At 48.5% G+C, this 15535-nt stretch overlaps 2 protein-coding genes across 2 annotated transcripts in view; both read left to right on the top strand.

The window, feature by feature from the left end:
* Positions 1 to 4477: 4477 nt before the first annotated feature.
* On the top strand, positions 4478 to 14681 carry LOC119104596 (longitudinals lacking protein-like; the record flags this gene model as incomplete). Its single annotated transcript, XM_037228318.1, has 4 exons — positions 4478 to 4563; positions 13516 to 13716; positions 14059 to 14235; positions 14631 to 14681. Coding segments are annotated over exons 2-4 (411 nt in total), but the record flags the coding sequence as incomplete, so codon positions are not given.
* Positions 14682 to 14931: 250 nt separating this feature from the next.
* The window catches only part of LOC119104609 (transcriptional repressor scratch 1), a 28245-nt gene continuing 27641 nt past the window's right edge, over positions 14932 to 15535 (top strand). Inside the window, exon 1 of the mRNA XM_037228330.1 lies at positions 14932 to 15196. Coding sequence (XP_037084225.1) covers positions 15037 to 15196 — 160 coding nt within the window. The 5' untranslated portion in view covers positions 14932 to 15036. The remainder of the gene's footprint in view (positions 15197 to 15535) is intronic.

Raw genomic sequence — 15535 nt, 5'->3', positions numbered from 1 at the left:
CACGTGGGAAGGATATTTAAAAGGTTTGTAACTAGCTGAAAAAATTCGTCGAAATCATTTTGAAACGACTACTTAAAAGTGCATGCAGCTTGTAAGATCGCTAATCCTTCAAACTTGTTTATGGGGGAAAGGTTTGTTTCTGGCCCGATCTATTCATTGGCTTCCACTTATCTCAATAATGTCGTGACCTGATACCGCTTCACCTGTCATGACCAATAACCTCTTGGAAATATCCTATTTAAGCATAAATTACCTGAGATGCTTTGTATAGCGATAGCCTTGTCTCTAGCTGTCCGTTTTTTATCTTAAGTGAGGAGCGTGTATGGGGACCTCAGATCAGTTTCTTAAAAAGAACCTTGTCCATATACGCATACTACGCAAATGCGGGTGATAAGCTTCTTGGAAAAGGGCTCGCATGTTGTGAAAAAACCCTTTCTGAATTTGACTTTATTACCATAATATCACATCCTCCGAAACATTACTTAAAATGAAATCTCGTGTCGCCTGTACGTAGTATCTCACTTCTAAACCCAAACGCTATTTTCATGTACACTTACGCTGTGTTTGAAAGTGTCTACCCGCTGCTTTGTAAGTGCAATCACCACGGGAAAGGCAACAAAACGCAGGAATCGCCGCAATGCACGGGGCAGAAATTGTTTAGTTCTATCTCAATGCATCCAATACAACGCTGTCTTTGTCGCGATGCAATGCTTTTGCGCTTCCCATATGGTATTAGGACCATTTAACACAGTCATTTTTATATTCTACACCCTCACGTAGTGAGGAGTGCACAAAAATGACAGAGCTGTTATGCTTGGACATCAAGCCAATTATTAAAGGGGCCGGTCATTGCAAGATCAATTGACATGTTGAATCTGTGAAGCGGCTGTTACGCCGCCAAAAGAATTTGCGCTTGCCTTGCAATGTGCGTGGCCGTGCACCGTGCATCACATGCATATATCACATGCTTCCCAAAGACGAGATGAGGGGTCGGAGTTCATTGGTCAAAAGCAACAGCAGAGTCGAACAAGATCGCTGCTCAGATCACTCCAGGAGTCACAGGAAGTGTTGGAGCGCCCCTGTCATGGATGGTTTGAGAACGTGCCCCAGCCAGGCCCTGAACCGCAATCAATCGAAATACTGTATTTCATATCCAGCTTCATGTCAAGTTCCATATCAAGCTCTTTATAATCCAGCTCCTCCACGAAGCCGCCACGCTCTGCCCTGTCGACTGCTTTTTAGGATAATGTTCTGCGCGTGAACATATCTACGCAAACATAAGACATAATGACATAAGCTTACCTGTAACTCATGGTATACTTTTAAGTAGGAGAGACCGCTCTAAACAACACAATTTCTCTGTTTAATAAATATCCTCTCCCACACGTCATCGCCTGATCGCGTCACCGTGCAATGCACAACATTGGATGAGGGCCAATTGAGCGCCGTTATGTTTCGAAATTGTGCTCATGAACGCCAAGTCTAAACGAATCGACGATTATATTTCTATTGGCTTTGATTCCCGCATGGTTAATGAAATAGCAGCATTTGATTGACGTTGGATCGTGTCATAGATGGCTGGGTGACCTTGGGAGATCAATTTTGAGAGTCCATTTGTCAAAGGTCATTTAAATGTTACTTGTCAAAAGCAGCAGCAGAGTCGAACTTGTGCTTCTTGATCGGATGGTGCTTCGATTTTGGGCTAGCCGATTATTCCCCACTCGGTGGGGCTTGCTGGGCCTCTTCGGGCCTCGCGCAGCAACCCGGTGAGCACTCGCCGGGCTATCGATCTCTCACCATAACAGCACCCGCCGAGCCCGCGAGGCTCTGCTCGAGTGAAGATGGGATTGAGACGTACCCGCGCATTGGCAGTCAAGTGGGACTTTACTGCTGGAAACTGTCTCACGCTTTCAACTTAATCGTGTGCTGTCGTGTGCCGACACAATGACGAGAACTGGCAAAAATAAAAATAAAGTATTTCTCTTGTCTGGTCAGATCTGGAATTTAAAGACGATGCGGATTTGTTAGGCGCAGCTCGACGGAGTTCACGAGCTTATGAGGCACAAAGTTGTCTTTTTCTGCGTTTTTGTCTATCGGGAGGCACCAGAAGGATGATAAGGGCGCCAATGTTAACTTGCGCCCGGCCGTGGGTCCGAGACAACCGCACAAGGCCAGGGTAGTTGACTTCCCCCCCCCCCCCCAACCTGGGATTTCCAACCTCCAGACGTCGCACGATGAAAACAAAGGCATCGTTGTGAAGGTCTCGCTAAATTTTGAAAGACAGACACAGTTTTTACTTTCAGTCAAATGTAAGGTCACCCGACCCAACGAAAAAAGACACGGTCGTCCTGGTAGACGCTGTTAAAAAATATGTTCATGCCTCACGACAGACATCGAGGGCCATAGGCAACCGTTAAAGGTGTGGGAGTCCATTCCGACCATTTTTGTTCGCCCAGAAGGATTAAGACAGGTAAGGTCACCCTTCAGAATTGCTCTGCCAACAGCTTATTACAACATATTTTTTTCTATGATATGCTTCTTAGTGTATTTCGTTTGGTACGGCTGTGGTAAAAAAGCATCCTAAACACAAAAATCTCCTCTTAGGCTGACCTAGAGGTCACCTGAGGTCAACTTGGGTCAAACTTCTGAGTCATCCAACTGAAAACATTGAAGTGCAGTCTGTTTAATTGACCATTTAAATGTTTCCTGTGGTTTCATATCGTTTGTAGTGCAGTTGTTCTTTGTGTCCTGTGCCCCTGCTGGGGCGGGGCGCGGCAGATGGTCCGGTTCGCAGGCCGGCTCCGGCTGCGCGGGAGATGCGCGCCGCCCATGCCGGCCCCGGCTGCGCGGCAGATGCGCGCCGTCGCCGCAGTTCGCACGGCCCCGGCTCGCTGCCCCTGCTGCCGACAGTCGCCGTGGGGAGAGCAGAGAGGGTGGGTGCACCGTCAGGGGGTGCTGTGGTGCGAGACTAAAATACAGAGAAGTTCAAGTGAAACACTTGGTGTCTCATTGCAAGCTATTTCGGCAAAATGGTGACCGGATTTGATGTCAGACTGATACCAGAGTTCAGCGGTGCGAGTGATGCAGATGTGGTGGACTGGCTTGAGAAAGTGGAGCTGATTTGTGGACTGCAAAAGCCTCCAGCGTGCGAGGCGTCAGTGATTGCCTTGCGGCTGACGGGCGGCGCCTCAGCCGTGTACAAATGACACGAAAGGAACCCTAACTAGCGGACATGCGCCTGGATCCCAAGGGCGGATTCAAAATCTCATTGGTCTCCACATTTTTAGGATCCCGGAATCGGGTCCTAGAATTTTTTGGAGGGTGGGGTCCAGGCACATGCCGGCTTACCGGTTACGAGTGGTCTACTAATACTCCAAGAAGTGTGATATGGACACCGGTTTGGCTTTTGGCCGAAAACAGTCGGAGGGCTTGTTGCTGGACACCACTGACTGACACAGAGCTCGCCTATTGTCTCATAACGAGCCCTCCGTTGCCATTCACTATACCTTCATCCATTCCCAGAGAGCCCCGACCAACACGGAAGGTTGTCCGACATGTGGGGTGCCGTTCCTGTGCTTCCTCAGAAAGTGGACCGATGGCCGACTCAGGGCCCCTGTTACGCCTTGAGGGCCTTTTCAACGACACATCCCCATCATTGCATCAGCGGCCCGACCAATGTTCGGAGCCTTCGGACTGACATTCACTGGCCCGGTCATACCCCTAAGTGAGAAACGGTCCCCCAGGCGAACCAGTTGTTCGGTATTGGTGCTCTCTGAAGTGCAAAGAAGCTCTTATTGTCCCATGTCGCCTGTCGACGGGCGCAGGAGGCTCTCTCTGTCACTGACATTCTGGGGTCCCGACCATGCGGGCCGGGTCCCTTCGTACAGCCTTAGGCCAGTCCATCGGCCTTACAATTGGCACTTGTGCGGGGATGGGGGGGGGGGGGAGCGGCGGGTGCCCCCTACATTCACTGCCCGCTCGATGCAATGTCCGGCCTCTCTTTTATCCATACCGACATAAAAGGCTCAGGCCCCAGTAAGGGCGGATCAAGAATTCAGCTGCTTGGATGAGAGAGCGACACCGGTGAAGTGTGTGTGGCTGGCAAAATCCCAAAGGACCAAAGGTGCCTAAATTTTTTTAAACACAATGCCCTTTCATGTCAGACACAACTTAAGCATCACTTAGGCTCATGGCATCATCCGGCTGCCCCCCCCCCCCCCCCCCCATTCCCATTTTCTTGATCCGCCCTTGCAGCCGGCGTTTCTAGAATGCTAGGACAATTTCATAAAAAAGACACTAAAATAATCAGAGTTTATTATGGTGCTCAACACACTCGAGGATGCTGTATGGGTTTGCATTTGTTAACTCTTATGTCGACTTGTCGCACTGGCTAACAACAATGCAACGTCAGTTTGGCTGCAGGGAAACATATAAGCAATTGGTTACGTCGTTTCTTTGACCACAGACGCTCGCAGAGACGCTCGCGCCCCGCCATCTTGAAAGTAGCGGGTGTGATGGGGAGTTGCGTGAATGCGTTGAGCGGACCGCTGTTTTACATTTTAGGTGAGTTGACTTTGTGGGCATCAGGCGGGTACTTGTCATTTTGGTTCGATTAGTTAGTTATACATGAGCAGAAACGTCAGCTGCGCTGGTTAGGTTACAACGTGGTCTGCGAGTATCGGCCGTTTGGGGAAGGTCGCTGTTCGCCGTCGCTTTGTCCGTGGTCTGAAATTTGTTTTTACCCCTTAAGGGAGTCGCCAAATTATATCTGAATCAGGATAAAGCTATTCTAAGTGCACTAGTTGAGGTGGAAGATGATGCTACCCAAAACCCTACATAGGTAAAATGTCCTAGGGTGACGAAACCCCAGCGATGCAAAGCGGTCCTCATAATGGTATGCAGCAGAAGCTTTGGGTTACGCTAAACGTTCCAGCACCAGGTTTAGTTATGATGGTAATAATTTTAGCTGTTTTGAGCTCTGTATTTTGGCAGCTCGTATTGTGGCTTTAGAATTTAGATGCTTTCTCTCAAGAATTTGTTGTAGGTTACCTAAAATAACCTACCCACCCTACAGCTCCAAGTCAGCAAGATGTGTGATGAAGCTGTGAGGTTTGGAGGGCGGCTTTTTTTTACTTGGGTACCTGTATTGCCGACGGTGGGGAGAGAGCTACGCTGGCTGCAGGGTTCCTGTACTGCCATGATGGAGAAATGCTGTTAGGTATCAGCCGACGTAGTGACGTCACTGAAAATGGGTTTGCATCGATCTGGGTTCTTTTGGGCCGACTGAAGGCTACAAGGCATTTGCTAGCGATATGATGTCACTGGTATTCGACTGGATATGTGACGTCACTGGTTGTGAGGCTTTAGGGCTCTTTTGGGTGCAATGAATGCCGTAAAGCATCACCTGACGACATGTCGTCGCTGGTATTCAATGAAACATCAGGCGCAACGGGCCTTATTCCATCTTTACCTTTCGTACCTGTCTGCTGCAAGCATTTGCGTGCCGAATAAAAGCTTGACCGAATCACCTGAATGTGTGACGTCACCAATCACCACTTGATACGAGTGCACTTAGGCCCCACGGCCGCGGTGTTTCATGTTCCGTGAAATATCACTGGGTATCGTGACGTCAGTGATATTCGACTAAATATTGGTCGCAACAGGTCAAGGTTCATTTTTAGCTTCGTACCTGTCTACTGCAAGCACTGGCGTGATGAATAAAAGCTACCAAATCACGTGAGTGTGTGACGTCACTGGTCATGCATTTTTATGGATCTTTGGGGGCCAACTGAGGGCCGTAAAGCATAGCCTAATGATGTGACGTCACTGGCATTCGACTGTGTGTGATGTCACTTGTGATCAGATTTTACGGCCTCTTTTGGGCCGACGAAAGGTCATACTACATTAACTGAAGATGTGCCGTCACTGGTATCCGAATACAATTCAGGCAGCCATGGCCATGCTCCATCTTTACCTTTGGTACCTGTCCATTGCAAGTATTTGAATGCTGAAGGAAGGGTCTGCCGAATTACCTGAGTGTGTAACGTCACTAACCATTAATTTGTATAGACTGTTTTGAACCCACTGTAAGCCATACCACATCAGCTGACCATATGACGTCACCGGTTTTCGTCTAGGTGTCATGCGCAACAGGCCATGCTCTATCTTTGCCTTTCGTACCTGTTTACTGCAAGCATTCGCGTGCTATATCAAGGTGATGCTGAACCATCTGAGTGCGTGACGTCACTGGTCATGAGTTTATACAGGTTCACTTGGGCAGCCCAATGCAACAAAGCATCATATCCTGTAAAGCATCGCGGGATGATATGACGTCACTGGTATTCGACTCAACATCAGGCTCAACAGGCCATGTTCCATCTTTACCTTTCGTACCTGTCTACTGCAAGCATTCGCGTGTTATATCACGTCATTGGTTAAGAGTTCTTACGGGCTCTTTTCAACCCCCTATATGGTATAATGCTTCAGTTGACGATATGATGTCACTGGTGTTCGACTTAGCATCAGGCACAACATGTCATGTTCCATCTTTGCCTTTCGCACCTGTTAAAGTATTGGCGAGCCTAATGATGGCTCTGCCGAATCACCTGAGTGCGTCATCATGAGTTTTTACAGGCTATTGTTGGCCGGGAAAGCCATAAGGCATCATCTAACGATATGTCGTCACTGGTAATCCACTAAGTGTGTGACGCCATTGGTCATGAGTTTTCCCGCGCCTTTTTGGGCCGACTTAAGGCCATTAGGCATCAGGTAACGATATGACGTCACTGGTATTCAATTAAGCATCAGATACAATATGTCATGTTTCATCTTTACCTTCCGCACCTATCTACTGCAAGTATTCGCGCGCCACATAAAGGCTCTGCCCAATCACCTGAGCGTGTGGTGTGACTGGTTATGAGTTTACGCGGGTTTACCCGGGCTGACTGAAGGACATCAAGCATCATCTGGCGATGTGACGTCACTGGTATTCAACTTAACACCAGGCGCGACAGGCCATGTTCGTCTTTACCTTTCGTACCTGTCTATTGTAAGCATTGACATGCTTAAGGAAAGCTCTGTGAAATCTCCTGAGTGTGTAATGTCACTGGTCATGAGTTCTTTACGGGCTGCTTTTTTGTACCTATAGGGTACGAGACATCAGTTGACGATATGACATCACTGGTATTTGACTTAATCTCAGGCGCAACAGGTCATGTTCCATCTTTGCCTTTCGCACCTCTATACTGCAAGTATTCGCGCGCTACATAAAGGCTCTGCCGAATCACCTGAGCATGTGGTGTAACTGGTCATGAGTTTACGCGGGCTTACTCGGGCTGACTGAAGGACATCAAGCATCACCTGACCATATGACGTCACTGATATTCGGGCTGTGGCCCAGACTTATGGCCGCTAGGCGGCGCCCTTGATTATTATTTAGCCATCAGGGCATTCCGGACCGTAGCTGCTCAGGGGCGCATCCTGTGATGTCGGGCGGAATAGCTTTGCATATACGTCGGTTTGTGGGCTGGGATCACCTTTGTTTTGTGTTTACGTTTGTTCAAAATTTTAGTCGTTGAAACAGCCCGTTGCGTTTGAAGTTGTTACTTAATGGTGCGCACAATAAAATTAGTGTGCTTAACTATGGTGCATCTCCCACCTCTGCTGCGGAACTCCGTAGCCGTAGGTGGCCAAGTGACCTCCTACCAACTGATGATCAGTGGCGTCACATACTCAGATGATTCGGCGGAGCCTTCATATAGCACGCGAATATTTGTAGCAGCCAGGTACGAAAGGCAAATATGGAGCATGACCTGTTGCGCCTGATGTTTAGTCGAGCACCAGTAACGTCATGTCGTCAGCTGATGAATTATAACCTAAAATGGGTTCAAAGGAGCCCGTAAAAAACTCGTGACCAGTGACGTCACACACTCAGGAGATTCGACGGAGCCTTCATTCAGCACGTCAATACCTTTAATAAACAAGTACAAAAGGTAAAGAAAGTAGTGGCATGTTGGACCTGATGTTACGTCGAATAACAGTGACGACATATCATCCTGTGATGCTTCACGGGAGGTGTTGCTTTGTAGCCTTGGGCGGCCCAAGTGAATCCGTATGAACTCATGACCAGCGACGTCACCCACTCAGATGATTCGTCTGGAGTTTAGTCGATTACCAGTGACGTCATATCGTCAGCTGATGCTTGATGTCCGTCAGTCAGCCCGAGTAGACCTGCACAAACTCATGGCCAGTTACACCACACGCTCAGGCGAATCGACAGAGCCTTTTTGTAGCGCACGAATACTTGCAGTAGGCAGGTGCGAAAGGTAAAGATGAAACATGGCTTATTGCAACTGATGTTAATTCGAATACAAGTGACGCCATAACGTTATCTGATGCCTAATGACCTGAACTCGGCCAAAAAAGGCCCGTAAAAGCTCATGACCAGTGACGTCACACACTCAGTGGATTACCAATGACGTCATTTCGTTAGCTGATGCCTTATGGCTTTCGCTCAGCCAAAAATAGTTGGTAAAAATTCATGACCAGTGACGTCGCACACTCAGGTGACTCGGCAGAGCCATCATTTAACGCACCAATACTTTACAGGTACGAAAGGCAAAGATGGAACATGACCTGTTACGCCTCATGTTAAGTCGAACACCATTGACATCATGTCGTCAACTGATGCATTTTTCCCTATAGAGGGTTCCAAGGAGCCAGAAAAAACTCATGACCAGTAACGTTACACACCCAGGAGACTCGACAGAGCCTTCATTCAGCACGTCAATACTTGTAATAGACGGGTACGAAAGGTAAAGATAGAACATGGCCTGTCGCGCCTGATGTTAAGTCGGACACCAGTGACGTCATATCATCAGCTGATGCATTATACCGTTTGGGGGTACAAAAGGTCCCGTAAAAAGCTCTTGACCAGTGACGTTACTTACTCAGGAGACTCGACAGAGCCTTCATTCAGCACGCCCATACTTCCAAGAGACAGGTACGAAAGGTAAAGATGGAACATGGCCTGTCGCGCCTGAAGTTTAGTCGAATACCAGTGACGTCATATCGTCAGCTGGTGCTTGATGTCCTTCAGTCAGCCAGAGTAAACCCGCGTTAACTCATAACTAGTTACACCACACGCTCAGGTAATTCGGCAGAGCCCCTGTGTCGCGCGAATACTTGCAGTAGATAGGTGCGAAAGGTACAGACGAAATATGGCTTAGATGGAGCATGGCCTGTTGCGCATGATGTCTAGTCGAAACCCAGTGACATCATATCGTCAGCTGATGCCTTGTGGCCTATAGTAGGCTCAAAAGAGTGTGCAAATTAATGGTCAGTGACGTACACACTTAGGTAATTTGGCAGAGCCTTCCACGGCAATGCTTGCAATGGACAGGTACCAAAGATAAAGGTGGAACATGGTCTGTCGCGCCCGAAGTTCATTCGAATACCAGTGACGTCACATCTTCAGTCATTGCCGTATGACCTTTCGTCGCCCCAAAAGAGGCCGTAAAACCTCATGACCAGCGACACGCACAGTCGAGTGCCAGCGACGTCACATCGTTAGCTGATGCTTTATGGTCTTCAGTTGGCCGCACAAAAAATCCGCCAATACTTGCAGCAGACATGTACGAAAGGTATAAATGGAGCATGGCCTGTTGCCTGATGTTCAGCCAAATACCAGTGACGTCATATCGCCAGCTGATGCCTAACGGCATTTCGTCGGTCCTATAGGGCCCGTGGAAACCCACGGCCATTGACGTCTTACAGTCGTATAGCAGTGACGTCGTTAGCTGACACCTTGTGGTCTTCAGTTGGCCGAAAAGCACCGTTGGAACTCATGGCCAGTGATGTCACACACTCAGGTGGTTCGGCAGCTTTCATCCAGCACGCCAATGCTTGCAGTAGACAAGTACAAAGGTAAAAATGAAGCACGGCCTGTTGCGCCCAGTTTTTATTCGAATACCAGTGACGTCACGCTATCCGGTGATACTTCGCGGACCACGACACACCGTGGTCGTGAGGCCTAAGTGCACTCGTATGAAGTGATGATTAGGGACGTCACACATTGGGGTAATTCGGTCAAACCTTTATGCGGCACGCAAATGCTTGCGGCAGACAGGTACGAAAAGTAAAGATGGAACGAGGCCGGCCGCGCCTGATGTTCAATCGAATACCAGTGACGACACATGGCCAGCTGATGCATTACGGCATTCAGTGGACCCAAAAGAGCCTTATACACTCACGACCAGTGACGTCACATACCCAGCCGAATACCAGTGACACCATATCACAAGCAAAAGCCTTATGGCCTTCAGTCGGCCCGAGAGAACCCCGATCCCGATCGATGCAAAACCATTTTCAGTGACGTCACAATGTTAGCTGATGCCTCACAGCTTTTGCCCCGCACGACAATACTCGAAACCCTGCAGCTAGCGTAGCTCTTCCCTCCGTCGACCATACAGGTACCCAAGTAAAAAATTACCTGGAGGGCTACATTATTTGCAGACTTATAGTGCTTTCTTTCAACTTTCTCAGTTAAATGGTGAAAATGCCTTTTTCAACTTTTTCTGTGAGGATTTAAGATGTCTCACTGTGCTCAAGTTACTCTATGTTTAGCTGTGCTGTGGCTATCAGATATTGTTCTATGGGACTAGCTTTACTTTTGAAGCAGGGAAAAATAATGTTCTGTACACACAACATACATGTATGTTCCTTAAAATTCCAGGCTTATATCCGTAAGAATTTCCTGGCTCATGAAGTGTGTGCTGCTGGATTGCTGGTTAGAGTGCGTGCCTCTCAATTCACCCAAGTTACAGGTCAGGTTTGGGATGGTTTTGGTATTGGCTGTTTGCCTCTGGGATTCTAAGTAGTGTCAGCAGCGGTGGTAAGGGCCGGGGGCGAGCCACACAGATGTTGCGTGGTAAGCTTTTGCCACTAAATTTGCATTGGAGTGTAAATTGAGATTTTTTGGCTCGTTGCGGCTTATCACATTGCTGCAATATGCCATCCCATAAGGTACATACATTTTGCCATTTCACATATGACTGCTGAGCTTAACATACCCAGGTGCAGTGTTGGAAATTCCAAAAAAATTCTGGCAACACAGTGCAAATTTTCTGTAGTGGAGTACAACATTTTCCAAGTGCTGTGGGTCATTGCAGTTTTATGTAGGTTATCTTTGAGAGATAACAGTGTAATGGGTGGTACTCAGTGAGAGTGCCACTTTTCATACACAGCAATTCATGTAAAAGCACTTTAAATGAAAGGAAACATCAGTATTAAACATGGCACACTGAAACAACACAGCTTCATACCCTGTACTATGCATGTATGTACACAGGTTTGCAGTTTATGAAGACTTTGTGCATACACCCTCCAAAATGGGAAGTATTTACACATTCTGATTACACATACACTCCTAAATTGAGAGTGGGTTCACACCAGGTTTATACACCCTCCAAAATGGAGGGTGGGTACAATATGCACAATTATAGAAAAATGATACACAAACAGTACAAATGAACACGCCACAGACCGCCACATGCTCATGTTCCACCATGATCGTGCTCCACCACAGTCATGTTACTCTCACTCCACCAGCTAACTGGTTTTAAAAACAGTTAAGCACTCATGCCCTCCTCCTTCCAACTTCCAGTTAACGCAAGGCCCTGCACGTCCCAACCAAACAGTGGAGACAGGCACCACTCTTAACCGATTTACTGAGCCAGTGCAAGTGCAATGCCTGACAGACCTGTGTAGGCCAGCCAAAAGGGATTGGAGTCAGTCATTCAGCTGACTCCAGCAGCTAATGCAATGTATTAATATATTTTGATGCGCTTTAACCAGTGTTGTAAAACATGATGATTTATGTTGCAACTAACTTATATTTTTGTCCTAATAAACCCCTCTCCTTAATTTGCCAGGCCAAAGTTGTGGGTTCATGTTACTCTGGTGTTGTGGTGTTTTTGCCGGAGTGAGGTGGTTGTCTCCAAAAAAAATTTGGCTATGTTTTTGAACTTAAAAGGGCATTTTGTAAAGCCTGAATTGCTAGCTGCAATTACACATCCTTAAGTGACAAATTTAACTTTGTTTACATGCACAGCTGCTGTAACATTTTTGTGCCCCAGATACCAGAAAGTTGCCAAAAATCCAACCTCATGGCAGTTCTGGATGGGTACAAATAAGTCCTTCTTCATAATCGTGGTGCCACCTCTATACAGCTTCCCTCCATATGTTTACAAATCTGTTCAAGACATGAGCACAAGCAGAATATGTATGCTCTTGACAAATCAGGCAAGGAGGTGAATCATTAAAACCAATTGGAGAGTTTTGCTATGTTCAACCTCCAACCTGAGCTGGGAGGCGGGCGCAAGCCGCTGAATAGTTGAGACGTTTCCGACGCCGAATTGCGAGTGATTCTATTATTTGCATTGCCATGACACAGTGGTGGCAGGTGGGTAGGCGGCCGTATGCGATAGGCGATTGGGCGTGCCTTTTTCTATGAATGTTCGTCGCACCCTTGGAAATCCTTGGTTCAAGTTTGAGTTGGTTTGCATAGGGCATAGGAAATGAGAGCTTTGCTAATTTACAGACTGGTGCAATACTGGTACTTATTTCTCATTCCCGGTATTGTTCAAAGGCGATTCCATTCAACATTGACATGCTTTATTTTTCACATTTCCATACATGGTTTATCATATACCTAGGTGTCAACACAGGCTGCTTGCTGTTGGGCATCTTAGTCTGGTGGGTGCAAGATTTGTGCTCCTGCAAATATCAGTACATGGCTCCTGATGGAAGCAGCAAGTCTCAAGCTGTTGCACATTTTGGCTTTGTTTTGTGGTCCTGACACAAAGGGGTAAAATGAGTCTTTCCAAAGGCTGTTCTTGTTGCATCATGATGGAGTACAAAATATGTTGTTTTACCTAGTCACAATCCTGGAGTACAGAATCTCCTGCTATGCATTATACCAGGAAACATCAAGTTTTCCAACACTGCCCAGGTGACTGGCTGAATACCCATCAGTATTGTATTGAATACCAATTGTCTACAGCCATGCAAAGTTTGCTGCTGCTGTGCTGTACTGTTTGGAACCCACTCTGCAGAACCTTTGGTAGAGGGTAAAACTTACCCCCACTTGAGCATATGTTAATGTTAGCTGTTGCATCATGTAATTGCATGTTCCATGATGCACTTGAAGGAAAATCAGCTGTATCACTGGTGTGATCTTTGGTGATTTGGTGGAAAATGTTGTCAAAAGTTGGCACACATTAGGGTTTTCTAAACATAATGTAATACAGCATCCCAGCATTACATGACTGAAGGTGGCATGTGGTATGGTATCTTGGCAGGGCAGTTCCTGATAAAACTTAAAGATATAGGAGTGTGTGGTGGTTATAATTTTATTCAGTCAATGTTGCAGTGATAAATCCAAATAAAACAACATGGCATGGACTTGGTTGCAGACCACAGGCTGCCCACTGTTCAGTGCCCATCTGCCTTCACCAGAAGCTGTGTGACTGGAAGATGGATGGTCAGAAGTTCTGCCTCAAGTGGGATGGGTTCCAGAGCAGCGTCACCTCTCTGTTTGACCACCTCCGACAAGATGAGGAGTTGGTGGACATCACCTTGTGCTGTGAGGGCCAGAAAGTCAGGGCACACAGAATGATGCTGTCTGCATGCAGCCCATACTTCAGGGATCTCCTAAAAGTAAGTTCCCTGTAGGATTGTTGAGTGTCCATCCCTTTATAGGGTTGATAAGGTGTATTGATTTTAGAGGCCTCAACAGGCCTGGCACATAGCATTAGCCCAAACACCATACCCAGCTGCAGACCTTTGTGCTCTGCCTCCAATGTCAGCATATTTATCACTTCACTGGAATTGTCTCGAATGTATTTTTAAATATCAGCGTATGTATTACCTCATTGGAATTGTCTCTTCAATGCATGTGTTCTGTGGAAGGGGCCTCAAAATTTCAGGAGGTTGAATCACAACTATGTAATAAAGCTAAGTTGTCAGAAAATGCATAACAGGGACCCATTCTGCTTGCAGAACAATCCATGCCAGCAGATGGTTTTCTTCTTGAAAGATACCTCTGCAGCAGATCTACGTGCTGTGATAGAGTTCATGTACAAGGGCAGCGTGAACGTGGCCCAGAGCCAGCTGGCCAGCTTCATCAAGACGGCGGAAATGCTGCAGATCCGCGGCCTCAGTGGTGATGATGAAAAGGTGAGGCATCCTTGGGACCTGGTGTCAAATAGACATACAGTGATATCAGAGTTCCACATGCGAGAGTGGGGACGCAGTAGCAGGTACCTGGGGTCCTCATTGGCATTTGCTTGGAGCTCGTGAGGTGCAGGCCCACCCGCCGCCTTCTGTTTAGTGGCCCAGAGCCCTGACAGTTCGTCTGGACTGCGCAGTGTGGGTTGCAGTGTCAGCGATGGTGAAGGCCCCCAAAACTGGACAAAATAACTAGTATTGGGAAGCTTAAACATGGTAGACATTGGGGCTTGGCTCACGGCGTAACTTAGTTTTTAATTTGGGATGGATTCAAGTGTTTTCAGTGGTGGTGTCGTCGGTAAGTTTCTGCGACTCTGACCCCAGCCTGACTGTCCGTCCGGCAGCAGTCGTCGCCAGTGCCGCGGCGGACGGCCGGGACTGCGCCGCCGGCGTCGCCGCGCGAGCCGCGGCCGCACCGGACCGGCACGCCGCCGGCCAAGCGGCGGCGCGGCTCGGGCTCGGGCTCGGACGCGCTGGCGGAGCCGGCCCCGCTCGCCCCCGCCGCCGCCGCTGCCGCCGCCGCCGCCTGAGCTGGCGCCGCGCAGGCCCGACAGCCCCGTATCTTCGTCCAGCCAGTCGGCGCCGTCGCCGCTGCCGGTGCCGGTGGCTCCACCGCCGCCGCCGCCGCAGCCCCAGCAGCAGCAGCAGCAGCAGCAGCCGCAGCAGCAGCAGCAGCAGTCGGCCGCTGTCGCGCACGCCCCGCCGCCGCCGCCGCCCGCGCCGGCGCCGGCGGCCGCGTCGCAGTCAGAGATGGTCAAGGTGGAGAAGGTGGACCTGACTGAGGACGACGACGACGTCAGCCTGGACGCCACGCTCGGCTATGTGGCCGAGTACGAGGGCAGCTACGGCGAGCCGGACCTCTCCATGAGCGGACACGACTCGCTGATGGCCGGAGACGCGGCCGCTGCCAGTGAGTGGGGGCCAACACGGCAACAGTGGCCGCACCGTAGTCTCGTTAAGGTGCCTGCGTGTTTTGGGTGGATATTTTTTTTAGGGACCGATACCCTGCAAATTCAGATTCGAATTTCAGCGCCGGCGATGACAACTTTTTGTCGTCACGGAAGGCTGTTGCGTGGCGCTGTAAAGGCGATGCATTTTCTCAACCTTAGAAGATGGTACATCACAGATGGCACTAGTATTAGCATTTCCGGAAAAGTGACAATTGATTTGCTGTCATGCATAACATTTTTTTTTTTTTGTGCTCAGCGCAATCCACAAGTTCAAGTTCTAGTCCTAGCCTAAAGGGGCA

The sequence above is a fragment of the Pollicipes pollicipes genome, unplaced genomic scaffold, assembly GCF_011947565.3.
Source record: "Pollicipes pollicipes isolate AB1234 unplaced genomic scaffold, Ppol_2.1 Scaffold_6052;HRSCAF=7182_pilon_pilon_pilon, whole genome shotgun sequence".
In the NCBI taxonomy this organism is placed as follows: Eukaryota; Metazoa; Arthropoda; class Thecostraca; order Pollicipedomorpha; family Pollicipedidae; genus Pollicipes; species Pollicipes pollicipes.
This window is presented reverse-complemented; position numbering and strand designations above follow the sequence as displayed.